At 40.7% G+C, this 17721-nt stretch overlaps 1 protein-coding gene across 1 annotated transcript; it reads right to left on the reverse strand.

The window, feature by feature from the left end:
* Window positions 1-5122: 5122 nt before the first annotated feature.
* On the reverse strand, window positions 5123-7037 carry LOC117336632 (transmembrane protein 246-like). Its single transcript, XM_033897244.1, has one exon. It carries the CDS (start codon window positions 7035-7037, stop codon window positions 5841-5843), a length of 1197 nt encoding a protein of 398 aa, XP_033753135.1. The 3' UTR covers window positions 5123-5840.
* Between the last annotated feature and the right edge of the window lie 10684 nt (window positions 7038-17721).

Consider the following 17721-nt stretch of genomic DNA (forward strand, 5'->3'; position numbering starts at 1 on the left):
AGTTTCCCTTTTTATCATTTCATTATATAATTACATCACATGGGAATATTGATGTAGAACAGTCTATCACTCATTATTACATCATTTCAAATGGATAAGTAATATATGTACAATCAGCAGATCGATAACCTTGTGCTATATGTCAATATTGATGATCACCTACACTATTACAAATAATCTGTTCGACAACTGGACATTAGAGACACGTGATGGTTACACACTTTACCGCCCTGTTACATCTACAGGAGTACTCCAATGCTTCCATCTCGTGCAATTTGGTATGCAGTTGTATGTCTATAATACTGAAGTACATTTGTATAAAGGTCAAGTTCTGATTTGGTTAACGCCAATTTCTTTTTTTCCATTGTTATTGCCTTTAAATTTTAAGAAAATTATGACCAAAACTGGAGATCCTTTCTAACTACAGAGTGAATTAAATCATAAAATACAGAGAAAACATACTAGAAGTGTAATTTGACTTGCTTACATGTACATTGTTCCAGTTAAAACATTTGATTTTGTGACTCTTAAACTGAAAGAAGGCCCTAGTTCTCTGGTGACGAGAGCTTTGTTTTCCGAGAAAGTTAAACGGCGTTATAAGCGGTCTTGGTTTAGCACCGTCCAAGGCTGATAGAAAACAAGCTGACGATGAAATAGGGAGAATGATGGAATTTCTGATCGACAACATCTTCTAACAGACTATTGGCATACTCATAGAAACAAGCCGTACCCCTCTGTTGACCGACTTTTTATGTTTCATACGTGGCTGATTATATTGAAGAGCATATCCAAAAACGTAACAGAGACCTTGGATAGTCCGTCAGTTTCCCTTGTTGGCATATTGACAATATATTATCTTTAAATAACAAAAACTTGAACATATCGATCAGATATACCCTGTAGAACATGAAATCAAGGACACTGCTGATTCTTCATCATCGACATTAATGAAGACTAATAGAATCTTTCCATGCCTTTGGGGTGTGGCAAAGAAATCTCAACCAGAAGGGGAATTCATGAACATCCAACCTAAGGCTTGCCGAGGGTTAGACATTCATGAATTTTTTCGAGGGTTGAGATTTCTTTGTTACACTCCCTAGGTAGGGAATGATTATTTTTCTCCCATCACTCTAAATAATTGCTGGTTTGGTTTATTTGGTTTATTTTGTTTAACGTCCTATTAACAGCCAGGGTCATTTAAGGACATGCCAGGTTTGCAGGTGGAGGAAAGCCGGAGAAAACCACCGGCCTACGGTCAGTACCTGGCAACTGCCCCACGTAGGTTTCGAACTCGAAAAAATTGCATATCAAATTGGTGGTCAAGGCATGTTTGTAAACAAATGTACATGGCCGGATCATGAATATCCTCATTTGAAGAAGTATCCATCACAACCCCAAATATCATTACACAAGAAAACATAGGTCTAAAATTAATTCACAATACTTATTCAAACAGACACTGAAATAAGGTATCCGTGATACAAGTGTTAACAACAGTACATCTTGTCATTTCATCAAACATTTAACATTAAATAACAACACGGGAACTATAAGTGACGTCACCCCAAAAGTACTTCCGTACGTACTTCCGGTTCAGAAGGTTAGCGCGTGCAATCTGTCATACCCTAGGGGTTGACAGAGAAATCTCTCACGTCTAAAACTGGAGATAAACCGGAGAACTGTAGGAGAACATGAGGAAGTTTCCCGGTCAACATCATGATCTCATTTGGAAAACCTCTATTTCCTCATGCGTTATGAAGTCAAGACGTGTCCGATACGTGTTGATATTGTGACAAAATCCGGACCTGGGGTGGTATATACATTGTAGCAGTATTTCTTGGTAACGTGAGGCCGTACCCAGCAACCAAGTCACAGATTCTGTCTTTCGCTGATTTATATTTAATACGTGGGTTTGGACTACAAGTCCAAACTATTGCTTCTCTGGAGACGACTAAGAAGAATACAAGACTCAAGCCAACAGTTCAACAATATATTATACAACTGAGAAAGTCACAACATGTGTTTAAATTACAGACACAATAACAAATGGAATATCTCACTTATGCACATGTACCTTCCACACCATGCTCATCCTAATATTCCAAGAGAATATTTAACCCTGAGTAATCTGGTCACCAAAGATAACAAATGCATATTACAGCAATGCATTTCATTGCAAATACAAATGTAACAACATTTTGACAGTGAGAATCTAATAAAGTGTAATACTGGAGATATATGACTTGTCATTATACTTGACTAATCAAAGGGAGACAACCCACACTATGAAACGACTAAATTATCACTATTACTAACTAATACAGTTCTACTAACCTAGGCTAAAACATTACTAGACAAAAGGAATAAAGACCACTCAAAGAGGGTAAGAGCCGCACTCTTGAATCATTTGAGTGTCTAAATACTAACTGCTAAACTTACTAGATATTAAGAGAACAGCTAATGGGACAACTCAAAGAGGCTAAGAGCCATACTCTTGAAACATTTGAGTATCCGACCTAACCTACTATAGATAATTAAGACAATATAAACTATGAGACCACTCAAAGAAGCTAAGAGCAGCACTCTTGAAACGTTTGAGTGTCTGACCTAACCTAACCTACTAGAGATACATGTACAACAAATATAAGAACATAAAGACTACTCATAGAGGCAAAGAGCCGTACTGTTAAAGCTAATGAGTATCTTACTAAATCTACTGAAAATATAAGATAACCTATAAGACAACCCAAAGAGACTAAGAGCCGCACTCTTGAAACGTTTGAGTGTCTGACCTAACCTAACCCACTAAGCTTATACTAACTTTGCTGTTGGCGCAACGATACGCTCTGGTACCGGTGAAACAGAGATTCCGAAGCATGATTGATTGATTGATTGATTGATGGGGCTTAATGTCCTTGTTCCGGTTATAACCGAGCCTAGCACACGATGCCGAAGTAGCTGTGCTCACCCCTATTTATAACCTTTGGGCCTCGGGCGAAGCCAGGCCGCCCGCTGATTGGCCGAGAGCTTCGGTCTGTCTATCTCACACCCGAGCCCCTACGCGAAGGAACTATATATAATATAGTTCCTCCTTAACGCTATAAAATACATATGATAAATCATTGACATTGGACGGGATCCTATATAAAATCATCCCTTATAATAAACCTATTCTTCAATAACATGAATAATTCTAAATAATATTTACAAGGCTTTTCTGAAATAAATATGACGTCACGCCGACTCCATTGTGACACTAGCCTAGTTGAAAGCGCCATGCAGGCGAACGGCGGCTGCTGCGATTCACTACAGCGAATTACATAACAGTCCGACAATGGAATCGGTAATATATCTTACAAATATGTAACCCAAAGGTTGGTACATGCATATGTTTACCTAAGATATTGCTTATAAATTGGCGAATAATAGCAATTTGTCTGCTCGTCAATACAAGATCAAGACGTGATTTACTCGTATTTTTCCCACTCTCATACTTTTACTACATCTAAATATTGCTATTCCTTATATAACCGATAATCTCACCATTTACAGTCCAATATGAATATATTAAAACAGCAACGACACTCCCGTGCTGTTATTTAATTACAAATACTTCAAAACCGCATCGTAAACAAAACTGGGTCATCTCCACCCAATCAGCTGATCGAGTTGGTGTCCACAGAAACCACTGGCAACCACAGGTACTTGGGGTAAGAAATTATTACCCCAAGTACCTGTGCTGGCAACAGGCCTATTCTGTTACAATATGCTTACTGGTTCCGTTGTCATCACCCTAATTTTCATTTTAAGAATACGACTAAACCTGTATATGACCTAGGTTTGTATGGCTGATGTCGTCGATGAAGTAGAAGACTTTTGTCCTTCTTCTTGTATTTTTACATGTGTTTCCATACAAATCTATACTTTGTTTTCATATTTTGCCGCCATTTTTCATAAGCCGGTTTCTCTGTTGTTTTCGTCAATGACAATATCTGGTTTACAACTTGCAGTGAATACATTTTAAATGAAATTTAACCAGGCCAATTTGTGATCTAATTAGGCACTCACCCGTGACAAACAGTCACTTGACTTCTTCTGATCCGAAAGACATGGGTACACAGGGGGAAATTTAAAAAAAATCTCCTTGGTGACGGACGGGGGCATTCATGCCATTCCTACAATGGGAATACCAAGTATAAAGTGATCTGAAACCATATTTCTCTGCATAAATTTAAGTTGTGAGTCTTGTTTATTATTTCCATCCTACTCCAGAAATAGATATAATCTAAAATAAGGGCAAATATAACCTTTACTGGGAACGTTAATAGACAGTGAGTTTTTTTACCACGTGGTCACATGGGATACACGGGATCACTAACGTGTCATTATTTGGAAGTGGTGACGATGAGGGTGACTTCACAGCGTCTGGTGGGGTACCACGTCCTCGGAAATGACAAGTAGGTTTAGGTCAGACCAAGGAACTTATCACGAATTTCTAACTCACGGTCCATACCTGTACGCTCATAAGAAAAGAAAATGGCAGTCGAGAGGAATGAGAAATTTGTTCTAGAACATTGAACCAATTCCTCATTCCTCTCAACTGCCAAAACACAACAATTTGTACGAAAGTCACACGACATGGACGCACCACCCATTCACCAGGCCGCCTTCCTGCTTCAAATTGATGCGCATCGCTCCAGATCGAGCATGCTCTACTAATTAAGTAATTATTGGATGAAACGAATAGAGTTTATACTACAAATTCCCAAATAGCTAAATTTCGAGTTCTCAAGCAGGTTTTATGTAATGACTAATGTGCTGAGTTGGTCTTCGTCCGTACAGACCGATGCCACAATATTGTAACGTTTTCTGCCGCTCTTCAGGACCCTCATCGATGGTTTGGCAAAACTTCCGTCACACACTTCTCAGGTGTGTTACATAACGTCAAATGTGGGCGTCAATGCCAGTCAGAATACAAATCAGACCAAATTCAGTCTCATTTAATTCGAAGTAACCAGAAATGTATAACAAAGGCGTGCTTTCAAAGTATAAATGTTGTATTGAAGAATTTCATGAATTTAATACATTGCAATAATTGCAATACATATGTATATGTCAGTCACGCTTTTCTTCACCCACACAAGATAACCATATAGTATACAATGACAATAGAATTCAGTCCAAATAAAGTTTTAACGGTACACAGACAAAATGTCTTCGTGTCAATTCAGGGCAAGATGTGAACATCCCAGATGCGTCATCGCAACAATGGCTACGACCACCTTATGACTGTCCTTATTACCATCAGTGTAGAATGAGCAATAAGTTTATCTAAACAATCAAATCCATTCAAAGCAACAATTACAAATACATATTCTATACATTCATGATTCAATTTTTGATAAGGTCATTTGATACTTTGAAACCTTTACGGCCTACATGTCCGTATGGTAATTACTGTACTGATTTTTAGTTTTTCAGACTGGCACCACCGCATGAATGAAAAGCTGGAGATCCAATATGTCCTTCTACCTTCTAGTGCCACTGCTGACAAGGAGGCAGAATTGGCGGATCTCCAGCTACTTCATTTCAGAATATTTGATTGCATAGATCTTTTACAAAGGGAATTTGGCAACAGGCTTAGCCTATACTAGCTCCCCAAGCATACACGCTGCACTGGCCACTTGTCTGATGAAGGTGACAGAGTCACGCTTAAAGCCGATTCTGATTGTGATATTCCACAGACATGCGTACTTACCTGGAAAAATGTGTCATGGTGAAATATAACTTCACATCTATCGAACTTACTGACGAAAGCAACGATAAAAGTTCGCCGAGTGTCATAAAAATTCCTCTGGCTGTTTTATCTTCGACGACAGAGAGGAAACCATCCCTACATGTCGAAATAAGTTTGGCTCCACTTGATACCCAGGTAAATTGTTTGTCATTGTAAAGTTATAAATCTGAAGGTCAATGTGTTCTTCATTTTCTTGATGCTGTGAACTGTTGAGGAAATGTACAAGTGATGGAACGGCATCCACCGGATACAACATGGCAGGCGTACAACATGCCGGCGAAGGTAGTAGAAGATGAAGGTGATGTGACCATGATCTGAAGGTCATGATGTTCTGTCGCCCGATCAGGTAGATAACAACTATTATGTATAAGAAACCTGCTGTAAAGTGGACATTTTGTGAACGTTTCCATTGTCTCTTAAGTAGACAAAGGCGATGCAACACCAGGGAGAGAGAGCCTCCGATCGCACCGAAACACAAAAGCTCTACAACTCGTGACGTCTCAAAAGCAAAACCCTGCCACTTCAGAGGGTAATACAATTTTAGATAAGCAAATTTGCGGTCACCAAGCTGTTTTAAAGAATGTTTTATAACCTCAAGAAAGTTTTCGTTAGGAATGGAGTCATCTTCTACCATCAAAATATACCTTGGCGACATTGATCTGGCATGATCCAGGCAGTATATATAATCCGTGGTCTCCTTTCGATATGTATTGTTCTTTTCAATTATTCTTTTTTCTGATTCGCCATTGCTCTTTGTAATCATAGGAATATATAACGACACAAATCGAGCCTCTTTATGCTCCAAACCTTTAGTTTCAGTGTTACAGAGAAACAACTTTATGTCAAAGGACTTGTTCTTTCTCACAATCCTGTCTAATGCCGCCGCTGTTTGCGTAAGATACCCCAGCGAAAATTTCTTCACGGTCTTCCGTCTAACTGTCACAACGACAATTACGATGTCCATTTGATCTTCAAACTCTCTATCATAGAACTTCATTGAATCTGCAGGTTTCTTGGATTCAAAGTATCGCGTGGCTGTCCAAAGCCTCAACTTGTTAGATTCTGAGGCTCGTTCCAACAATTTATTTTGGTCATGATGGAAGAGTTTGAATAATGGTGATAGTGGAATATTTTTACACACAAATACTACAAGTAGTATGACCAGTAGGTAAACAGTGAATAGAAACAAAGTACCCGTAGATAGTCTTTTACAACAGCATATGTTAACACGTACCAGCATTTTTGTAATCTCGTGTTCAAGTCCGAAAGTGGTGAAACAAACAAAATCTGTAACACTCCAATGAATGTTTGGCAAAAAAATAGATCAATTTTAACTATATATGTGCCAGTGAAAAATACGGCATCCTTTGTAACGATAAACGAAGTAAATATGAAGTGATAGATTGTCTTGTTTCGGAACAGCCAGGAGGTTTCCTGCAACAAAAACGAAATTGTAACAAAATCGTTGACATCAGACAACGGAAACCCTACCTGAATCAGAGTCTAACACTAAAGTCCTGCTCTACGAACATATATCTAAGTACTGTCTCCTATCTCTCCATGATCAAACTATTGAGTACACTAGGTATACCTGTGTGCTTCTATAATTCGGATTTGACCTATATTTGTATGTCAGTGTCGTCAATAAAGCAGAAAACGCATGCTCTTAATGATAACCTGGTCTTAATATTCTTTTACAATAGTCTGCATGGAAGTCTATGCGTTTATTCATATGTTCCATGGTTTCATTGATATTAATTTCAAAGAGTTGGAATTAAGGTCTTTTTTATGCTAGTACGGTATTTATGTTATTTTTTTTACAAATATCGTATAACCCAGCTAAGATATTTATATAAACACATACAGTTAAAACTACCCTCACCCCAACCACGAATGATTTTAGATTCATTTTTAGAGAATACATTTCATTGCTGATTTTTCCCCCCCTACATAGTAGGCAAGGTAAGAAGGTATACATAACTACATACAACAAATGTATATCCACATTTTAACTTAATCGTTCACATGATACTAAACATATAGATTAAACTATGCAGATTGCAATTCACCTCCATGTAGTGGGAATTACTGCGACATGTCAAATGATATACTCTACGATGTGGGGGAACCAGCAGCGTTTCACAGGCTGGTTTTGTGGCGGAGTTTGGCAACCCCCACACAGGCTTTTGTTGTAATTGACTACCATTGTCATTTTGAGATGTTTATTTTTAGACGTTTTTTAATGATTGTGTTATGCTATGTTAGTTTTGTATTGTTAAATTGTATTATGTTTAGAATTTATATTAAATGTCACCATATGCCATGTAGATCCCGGTAGTCACTGTCTTCTGTCCTTTTTTCTTACAATCATTGGATGCACTTCAGTCTTGTTTACTGTAAAAGTATATATATTTGATACGTACCTGATTTGAGCGCTTTCAGCTCTTGAAGCATTCCGCTACATCATGATCGCGCGAATTACATTTTCTATGTACTATTTCTTCAGAAAATATGAGGATTTGCTAATTCTTAATTGCGTTTATGGGTTACAATTTGAAAATTATCTACATTTTATGTACTACTGTATAGCCTATACATACATGTCTCAAGAGATACTGAGTTATGTATATTAATATATTGTTTTCTTAAATCATAGACATAGTTTTGAATAATACCAATCTAACTAAAATGAGATGTTCATTATCCACTTCGTAAACTCCGTATGGACATTCATACCCCTGACGTGACCCCCGATGTGATGTTGTTAGATGTGCATAAGGAGTTTACGGAGTGGATAATGAACATCTGATTTTAATTAGATTAGAATAATACTTACCTGCAGGTTGCGGCTTTCTTTTGTCTTGGAAGGATACCTGTGTGGGGAACGACATCGTACATGTAGTTCACGTTCTGTCGTTATACAGCTGAAACTCCACTTTTGTACATCGCAGTAAGTATTAGATTTGTATGCGTGACAATTGAATGAGGTATGTGGTCAACACACCTTGACGTGTAAAAAACCCAATATTGGTTATGAGATACAAGTCTATTCACACACTTAAAACATGAAGAAAATATATGAATAGACCATTTAACAAGTAGGGAGCTACAAGGTAGATTTACATGTGTCACAACACGTTATGCTGATATATCGATATATCTTATCATTAATTTCTTGCATCAGCACCCATACTTTTTAATTTAAAAATAATTTTAGTTATAATGTGCTGTTCAATAGAAATTGTGTCCGATATGGTATGTGTAGTATAGTTTTTTGCGTATAAATCTCTCGAATTTCACGATAGAAACTTAAGTTACGGCAAGTTGTTGACTTGAATGTGAACTCGTCGTTGTGAATAATTGGATTAAATTATTAACTGTAAATCAAACAATTTTTTTTTTCTCTCGAAAAACCTAATGTTTCTGTTGGGTGTCACTTTAATGTACCATAAGATAATAAACTGAGTGTTCAAATATGTTTTTCTTGTTAAAGTTGCTGCTACAACGGTAGGGGCAACACACCACCCAAAGAAAATTAAAAACAATCAATAAACATCTTTTGATAATTCGAGTTAAAAAGTGCTGTTCAATGGCAATATGTATCTGATATAGTATGTGGGACGTCGTATTTCAAACCTCCGTGTACATGCACTCCATTGGTCATCGGAATATCTCTCCTAAAATCTAATACAGATTATTTACATTGTAATATTTGCTATCTAATTCCTATATCTATATCAGAAGTCAATGCTTTGAAAATTAGATAGATTTTTACAACGGTTTAAGATTCTTTCGTCGCGTAATTAATCTGACCGCCTCACTTGATCCGCCGAAACTGATTACAACCCGCTGACATGGACACTACCAGTGCTATATAACTGATGCAAATTTTTTGATAACTTATTCCATTGACTTTTATCATTGATATATAAATGAGATAATTAATTTACATGTTTTACCATGTATAATTGTTATCTATTAGTTCATGTTCATATTCTAAACCATTGTCATTGTCAAAAAAATATAAATGATGACACAATAGGTGATATAAGTCAATTGTTCGATGTATGTGGTAACATCGACATGGTTTTTAAGTTATTGGAGCAGGGTTACTGTCATTGTGTGAATCAAGGATGAATATTGCTCAAATTCTATCTGATTCTATCGAAAAATAAAATTCAGTAGCCTCCGTTTGACATTAATAGGTTTTATACTATCAGTTCACCACTGACTGTAAATATTTTAATATAGCCTCTAAGAAACAAACAACCCAATAACAATCCCGATACCGTTTGTTTATATGTGTATGCTAATAGTCTACTGGAAAACAACGAAAACAAAGAAATCGTCAACTCTTAAGTATTCTCATTTCTGATTTCATCCTTCATCTCAAATTTTCGTATTTTATGTGCTTCCGTATATCTCACGATCGTATCGCTGTATATCTTTCCTTTGGAATAATGCCCTCTTCAGGCGTTGGTGAAGCCGATCCTTCGGATTTTTTTTGTATCGGACATGTTAGTCTACAAATTGTAACTAATAAAGACACACGTTTGGAGGAAGGACCCTTAAAAGCTGAACATGACGTAAAACGTTGTTTATAAGGCTTCCTGGGAATTGTGAAGAAAACATGAGCTAGACATGTCCGCACCATAAGTTACAGGAGTATAAAAGTGTAATTAGCTAGCAATTCGTCTTAACAAAAGAGATTTTTGAAAATATATAATGTTCATTGGGTATCAAGCAGGAAGCATAGTACAATGTAGTTCAGAGTAAGGAGCAAATGAATGGATGCCTTCCTTCGCCGACACATCTATCATATAAAACGTTAAATGTGTTTTTGACATCGGCATTAAAGGTTGGTTTGGTTTTCAATTATTCAACGTCCTATCAACAGTTATAGCAATCTAAGAACATTTCCCCCTCGTGCGATTTGCATACGTGTGATTTGTGTGGCGTGTTTTTGGGAGGTGCATTATCTTCGTGTTTTCTCCTTGTGATAGCGCGAAACTGATGCCTTTATAGTGCTAGCTCACTGAATCATACTGTCGGCAGTCGTATAGGGACACTCCACCCGGTCATATTTTCCTGCCAACAAGTAAACCAGTCCCATTACCACAATGTTGAGCTGTAAGCGGGAATAGTAACAGCAATTTCGGAGGCTGTAGATAGAACGCATCAGCCAGGAGAAACAACCCAAATCTGTCCTTACATGGGGGGACGCTCAACTAATGGCGACAAGTGAGGCATTGTCACGGTGACATTATGCAGAGAGAAAAAAACTTATTTTTAAAAAAACAGACAAAAGATAAGACTGCAAATCTATCCGCCTCTTACGAATCATGTTTTGGGGATAGCATGTACAATTATTACGCCCTTTCTGCGGGGTTTGTGATCATCGAATATTTCAGAATAGTTGGCCACATAGATTTCAAACCACTCGAAGAGTGATTCCAGTTCAACATGCTCTTGTTTTACACGTGATATTATTCGCCATTTTATCAATCATTGTACTTTGTTTGTAACTATGAATTAATATTCGTAGTTTCCGTGTCATGAAATGCCTTAAAATTAATCAAAAGTACCGGTTATTCCTCAAAGCAAGTGTAGGCCTGTACGTCCATTACACTAAATAAGCCGAGATATACTACCAATAGATTACTAATATCGTGACGATGGACTTTTGTTATACATACACTGTGTATATTAATGAATTTATATTAAAGGTGATATACCGACTTTGTATAACCGCTTTAAAAGATTCGGTTTAGTTGTTCATTAAATTGTCGACAACCTATAGTTGTCCATCATTCGGTAATAAATAGGAAGCTGATCGCAACTTCAGTAAAGGGAAATAACCACGACAAAATATTAAAACTTGAAGCACCACCAGAAAGATTTTGATCAACATCAGAGTTTGAGAAAGATAATACACATCACTGTACGACAAAGTGCCTAAGAAAAGATTTGTCTCTGTTTTAAACCAGGCCAGGTGCAACAGTTAAAAAGTATCAACAAATAAAAAATTGGATAACCGTTGCTGCTGGTAAAGTCGAACGGGACTCTAGATACCCTAAACGTATTGTAAGACTCCTGGTAAAGTTGGACGGTACTCTAGATACCCTCAATGTATTGTAGGACTCCAGGTAAAGTCGGACGGGACTCTAGATACCCTAGTCGTATTATAGGACTCATGGTAAAGTCGGACGGGACTCTAGATACCCTAGTCGTACTGTAGGACTCCAGGTAAAGTCGGACGGGACTCTAGTTACCCCAGTCGTATTGTAGTACTCCAGGTAAAGTCGGACGGGACTCTAGATACCCTAGTCGTATTGTAGGACTCCAGGTAAAGTCGGACGGGACTCTAGATACCCTAGGCGTATTGTAGGACTCCAGGTAAAATCGAACGGGACTCTAGATACCCTAGTCGTATTGTAGGACTCCAGGTAAAGTCGGACGGGACTCTAGATACCCCAGTCGTATTGTAGGACTCCAGGTAAAGTCGGACGAGACTCTAGATACCCTAGTCGTATTGTAGGACTCCAGGTAAAGTCGGACGGGACTCTAGATACCCCAGTCGTATTGTAGGACTCCAGGTAAAGTCGGACGAGACTCTAGATACCCTAGTCGTATTGTAGGACTCCAGGTAAAGTCGGACGGGACTCTAGTTACCCCAGTCGTATTATAGGACTCCAGGTAAAGTCGGACGGGACTATAGATACCCTAGTCGTATTGTAGGACTCTAGGTAAAGTCGGACGGGACTCTAGATACCCTAGTCGTATTGTAGGACTCCAGGTAAAGTCGGACGGGACCCTAGATACCCCAGTCGTTTTGTAGGACTCCAGGTAAAGTCGGACGGGACTCTAGATACCCTAGTCGTATTGTAGGACTCCAGGTAAAGTCGGACGGGACTATAGATACCCTAGTCGTATTGTAGGACTCCAGGTAAAGTCGGACGGGACTCTAGATACCCCAGTCGTATTGTAGGACTCCAGGTAAAGTCGGACGGGACCCTAGATACCCCAGTCGTTTTGTAGGACTCCAGGTAAAGTCGAACGGGACTCTAGATACCCTAGTCGTATTGTAGGACTCCAGGTAAAGTCGGACGGGACCCTAGATACCCTAGTCGTATTGTAGGACTCCAGGTAAAGTCGGACGGGACTCTAGATACCCTAGTCGTATTGTAGGACTCCAGGTAAAGTCGGACGGGACTCTAGATACCCCAGTCGTATTGTAGGACTCCAGGTAAAGTCGGACGAGACTCTAGATACCCTAGTCGTATTGTAGGACTCCAGGTAAAGTCGGACGGGACTCTAGATACCCCAGTCGTATTGTAGGACTCCAGGTAAAGTCGGACGAGACTCTAGATACCCTAGTCGTATTGTAGGACTCCAGGTAAAGTCGGACGGGACTCTAGATACCCTAAACGTATTGTAGGACTCCAGGTAAAGTCGGACGGGACTCTATATACCCCAGTCGTATTGTAGGACTCCAGGTAAAGTCGGACGGGACTCTAGATACCCTAGTCGTATTGTAGGACTCCTGGTAAAGTCGGACGGGACTCTAGATACCCTAGTCGTATTGTAGGACTCCTGGTAAAGTCGGACGGGACTCTAGATGCCCTAGTCGTACTGTAGGACTCCAGGTAAAGTCGGACGGGACTCTAGATACCCTAGTCGTATTGTAGGACTTATGGTAAAGTCGGACGGGACTCTAGATACCCTAGTCGTATTGTAGGACTCCTGGTAAAGTCGGACGGGACTCTAGATACCCTAGTCGTATTGTAGGACTCCTGGTAAAGTCGGACGGGACTCTAGATGCCCTAGTCGTACTGTAGGACTCCAGGTAAAGTCGGACGGGACTCTAGATACCCTAGTCGTATTGTAGGACTCATGGCGAAGTCGGACGGGACTCTAGATACCCTAGTCGTATTGTAGGACTCCAGGTAAAGTCGGACGGGACCCTAGATACCCTAGTCGTATTGTAGGACTCCTGGTAAAGTCGGACGGGGCTCTTGATACCCTAGTCGTATTGTAGGACTCCAGGTAAAGTCGGACGGGACCCTAGATACCCTAGTCGTATTGTAGGACTCCTGGTAAAGTCGGACGGGGCTCTTGATACCCTAGTCGTATTGTAGGACTCCAGGTAAAGTCGGACGGGACTCTAGATACCCTAGTCGTATTGTAGGACTCCAGGTAAAGTCGGACGGGACCCTAGATACCCTAGTCGTATTGTAGGACTCCAGGTAAAGTCGGACGGGACTCTAGATACCCAAGTCGTATTGTAGGACTCCAGGTAAAGTCGGACGGGACTCTAGATACCCCAGTCGTATTGTAGGACTCCAGGTAAAGTCGGACGAGACTCTAGATACCCTAGTCGTATTGTAGGACTCCAGGTAAAGTCGGACGGGACTCTAGATACCCCAGTCGTATTGTAGGACTCCAGGTAAAGTCGGACGAGACTCTAGATACCCTAGTCGTATTGTAGGACTCCAGGTAAAGTCGGACGGGACCCTAGATACCCTAGTCGTATTGTAGGACTCCTGGTAAAGTCGGACGGGACTCTAGATACCCTAAACGTATTGTAGGACTCCAGGTAAAGTCGGACGGGACTCTATATACCCCAGTCGTATTGTAGGACTCCAGGTAAAGTCGGACGGGACTCTAGATACCCTAGTCGTATTGTAGGACTCCAGGTAAAGTCGGACGGGACTCTAGATACCCTAGTCGTATTGTAGGACTCCTGGTAAAGTCGGACGGGACTCTAGTTACCCTAGACGTACTGTAGGACTTATGGTAAAGTCGGACGGGACTCTAGATACCCTAAACGTATTGTAGGACTCCTGGTAAAGTCGGACGGGACTCTAGATACCCTAGTCGTATTGTAGGACTCCTGGTAAAGTCGGACGGGACTCTAGATACCCTAAACGTATTGTAGGACTCCTGGTAAAGTCGGACGGGACTCTAGATACCCTAGTCGTATTGTAGGACTCCTGGTAAAGTCGGACGGGACCCTAGATACCCTAGTCGTATTGTAGGACTCCTGGTAAAGTCGGACGGGACTCTAGATACTCCAGTCGTATTGTAGGACTCCATGTAAAGTCGGACGGGACTCTAGATACCCTAGTCGTATTGTAGGACTCCAGGTAAAGTCGGACGGGACCCTAGATACCCTAGTCGTATTGTAGGACTCATGGTAAACAGGGCTCTGATTTGCATAGTGTATTTGGTTGGTAAATGGACGGACTTAATTTTCCCTAGTTTCTCGGTGTCGAGGAAATCTAGACCCTTATTAATAGAACTACCGGTAGTCCGAGGCAAGTCGTAGCGTAGTAGGACACTAAATAAGCGAGACTTAATACCCTAGATTTACTCATATCGGACGGATAGAACTGTTTGTAGGACTCCAGTGTGTATATTAATAATTTATTTAGGAATCCAGAAAGTCGGAGGGACCGTTAAAAGATCGTTTGTTAGGTCCTGTAAAGTCACGGGACTATATATAAATCATATGATGTTGTCCATCATTCAGTAATATACAGGAAACTGATCGCCACTTCAGTAAAGGGAAATAACCGCGACAAAATATTAAAACTTGAAGCACCACCAGGAAGATTTTGATCAACATCAGAGTTTGAGAAAGATAATACACATCACTGTACGACAAAGTGCCTAAGAAAAGATTTGTCACAGTTTTAAAACAGGCCAGGTGCAAAAGTTAAAAAGGATCAACAAATAAAAAAATTGGATAACCGTTGGTGCTGGTAAAGTCGGATGGGACTCTAGATACCCTAAACGTATTGTAAGATTCCTGGTAAAGTTGGACAGGACCCTAGATACCCTAAACATATTGAAGAACTCCAGGTAAAGTTGGACGGGACTCTAGATACCCTAAACATATTGTAGGACTCCAGGTAAAGTCGGACGGGACCCTAGATACCCTAGTCGTATTGTAGGACTCCTGGTAAAGTCGGACGGAACTCTAGATACCCTAGTCGTATTGTAGGACTCCAGGTAAAGTCGGACGGGACTCTAGATACCCTAGTCGTATTGTAGGACTCCAGGTAAAGTCGGACGGAACTCTAGATACCCTAGTCGCATTGTAGGACTCCAGGTAAAGTCGGACGGGACTCTAGATACCCTAGTCGTATTGTAGGACTCCAGGTAAAGTCGGACGGAACTCTAGATACCCTAGACGTATTGTAGGACTCCAGGTAAAGTCGGACGGGACCCTAGATACCCTAGTCGTATTGTAGGACTCCTGGTAAAGTCGGACGGGACTCTAGATACCCTAGTCGTATTGTAGGACTCCAGGTAAAGTCGGACGGGACTCTAGTTACCCCAGTCGTTTTGTAGGACTCCTGGTAAAGTCGGACGGGACTCTAGTTACCCTAGTCGTATTGTAGGACTCCAGGTAAAGTCGGACGGGACTCTAGTTACCCTAGTCGTATTGTAGGACTCCTGGTAAAGTCGGACGGGACTATAGATATCCTAGTCGTATTGTAGGACTCCAGGTAAAGTCGGACGGGACTCTAGATACCCTAGTCGTATTGTAGGACTCCAGGTAAAGTCGGACGGGACCCTAGATACCCCAGTCGTATTGTAGGACTCCAGGTAAAGTCGGACGGGACTCTAGATACCCTAGTCGTATTGTAGGACTCCAGGTAAAGTCGGACGGGACCCTAGATACCCTAGTCGTATTGTAGGACTCCTGGTAAAGTCGGACGGGACTCTAGATACCCTAGTCGTATTGTAGGACTCCAGGTAAAGTCGGACGGGACTCTAGATACCCTAGTCGTATTGTAGGACTCCTGGTAAAGTCGGACGGGACTCTAGATACCCTAGTCGTATTGTAGGACTCCTGGTAAAGTCGGACGGGACTCTAGATACCCTAGTCGTATTGTAGGACTCCTGGTAAAGTCGGACGGGACTCTAGATACTCCTAGTCGTATTGTAGGACTCCATGTAAAGTCGGACGGGACTCTAGATACCCTAGTCGTATTGTAGGACTCCAGGTAAAGTCGGACGGGACCCTAGATACCCTAGTCGTATTGTAGGACTCATGGTAAAGTCGGACGGGACTCTAGATATCCTAGTCGTATTGTAGGACTCCTGGTAAAGTCGGACGGGACTCTAGATATCCTAGTCGTATTGTAGGACTCCAGGTAAAGTCGGACGGGACTCTAGTTACCCCAGTCGTATTATAGGACTCCAGGTAAAGTCGGACGGGACTATAGATACCCTAGTCGTATTGTAGGACTCTAGGTAAAGTAGGACGGGACTCTAGATACCCTAGTCGTATTGTAGGACTCCAGGTAAAGTCGGACGGGACCCTAGATACCCCAGTCGTTTTGTAGGACTCCAGGTAAAGTCGGACGGGACTCTAGATACCCTAGTCGTATTGTAGGACTCCAGGTAAAGTCGGACGGGACTATAGATACCCTAGTCGTATTGTAGGACTCCAGGTAAAGTCGGACGGGACTCTAGATACCCCAGTCGTATTGTAGGACTCCAGGTAAAGTCGGACGGGACCCTAGATACCCCAGTCGTTTTGTAGGACTCCAGGTAAAGTCGGACGGGACTCTAGATACCCTAGTCGTATTGTAGGACTCCAGGTAAAGTCGGACGGGACTATAGATACCCTAGTCGTATTGTAGGACTCCAGGTAAAGTCGGTTCAGCTAATCAATTATTGTACCGTGATTGTTAGTGTCCATGTTTTATCTATGTGGTCGGACGGACATGATGCTTTGTCACAGTTTAGAAATAAAAAAGGGATTTAAAACTTATTTTAACATTAAGTGTAATTGTGTTCTAAGGTAACCAGCACTACAGGAACAATTTTATCATTACGAAATAAAGACGTTGTGATTGTAAGAAGTCCCGGATGTAAATTTTATACCTTACAGGAATTTCTCATGTCAC

The sequence above is a fragment of the Pecten maximus genome, chromosome 10 (assembly GCF_902652985.1).
Source record: "Pecten maximus chromosome 10, xPecMax1.1, whole genome shotgun sequence".
Taxonomy (NCBI): domain Eukaryota; kingdom Metazoa; phylum Mollusca; class Bivalvia; order Pectinida; family Pectinidae; genus Pecten; species Pecten maximus.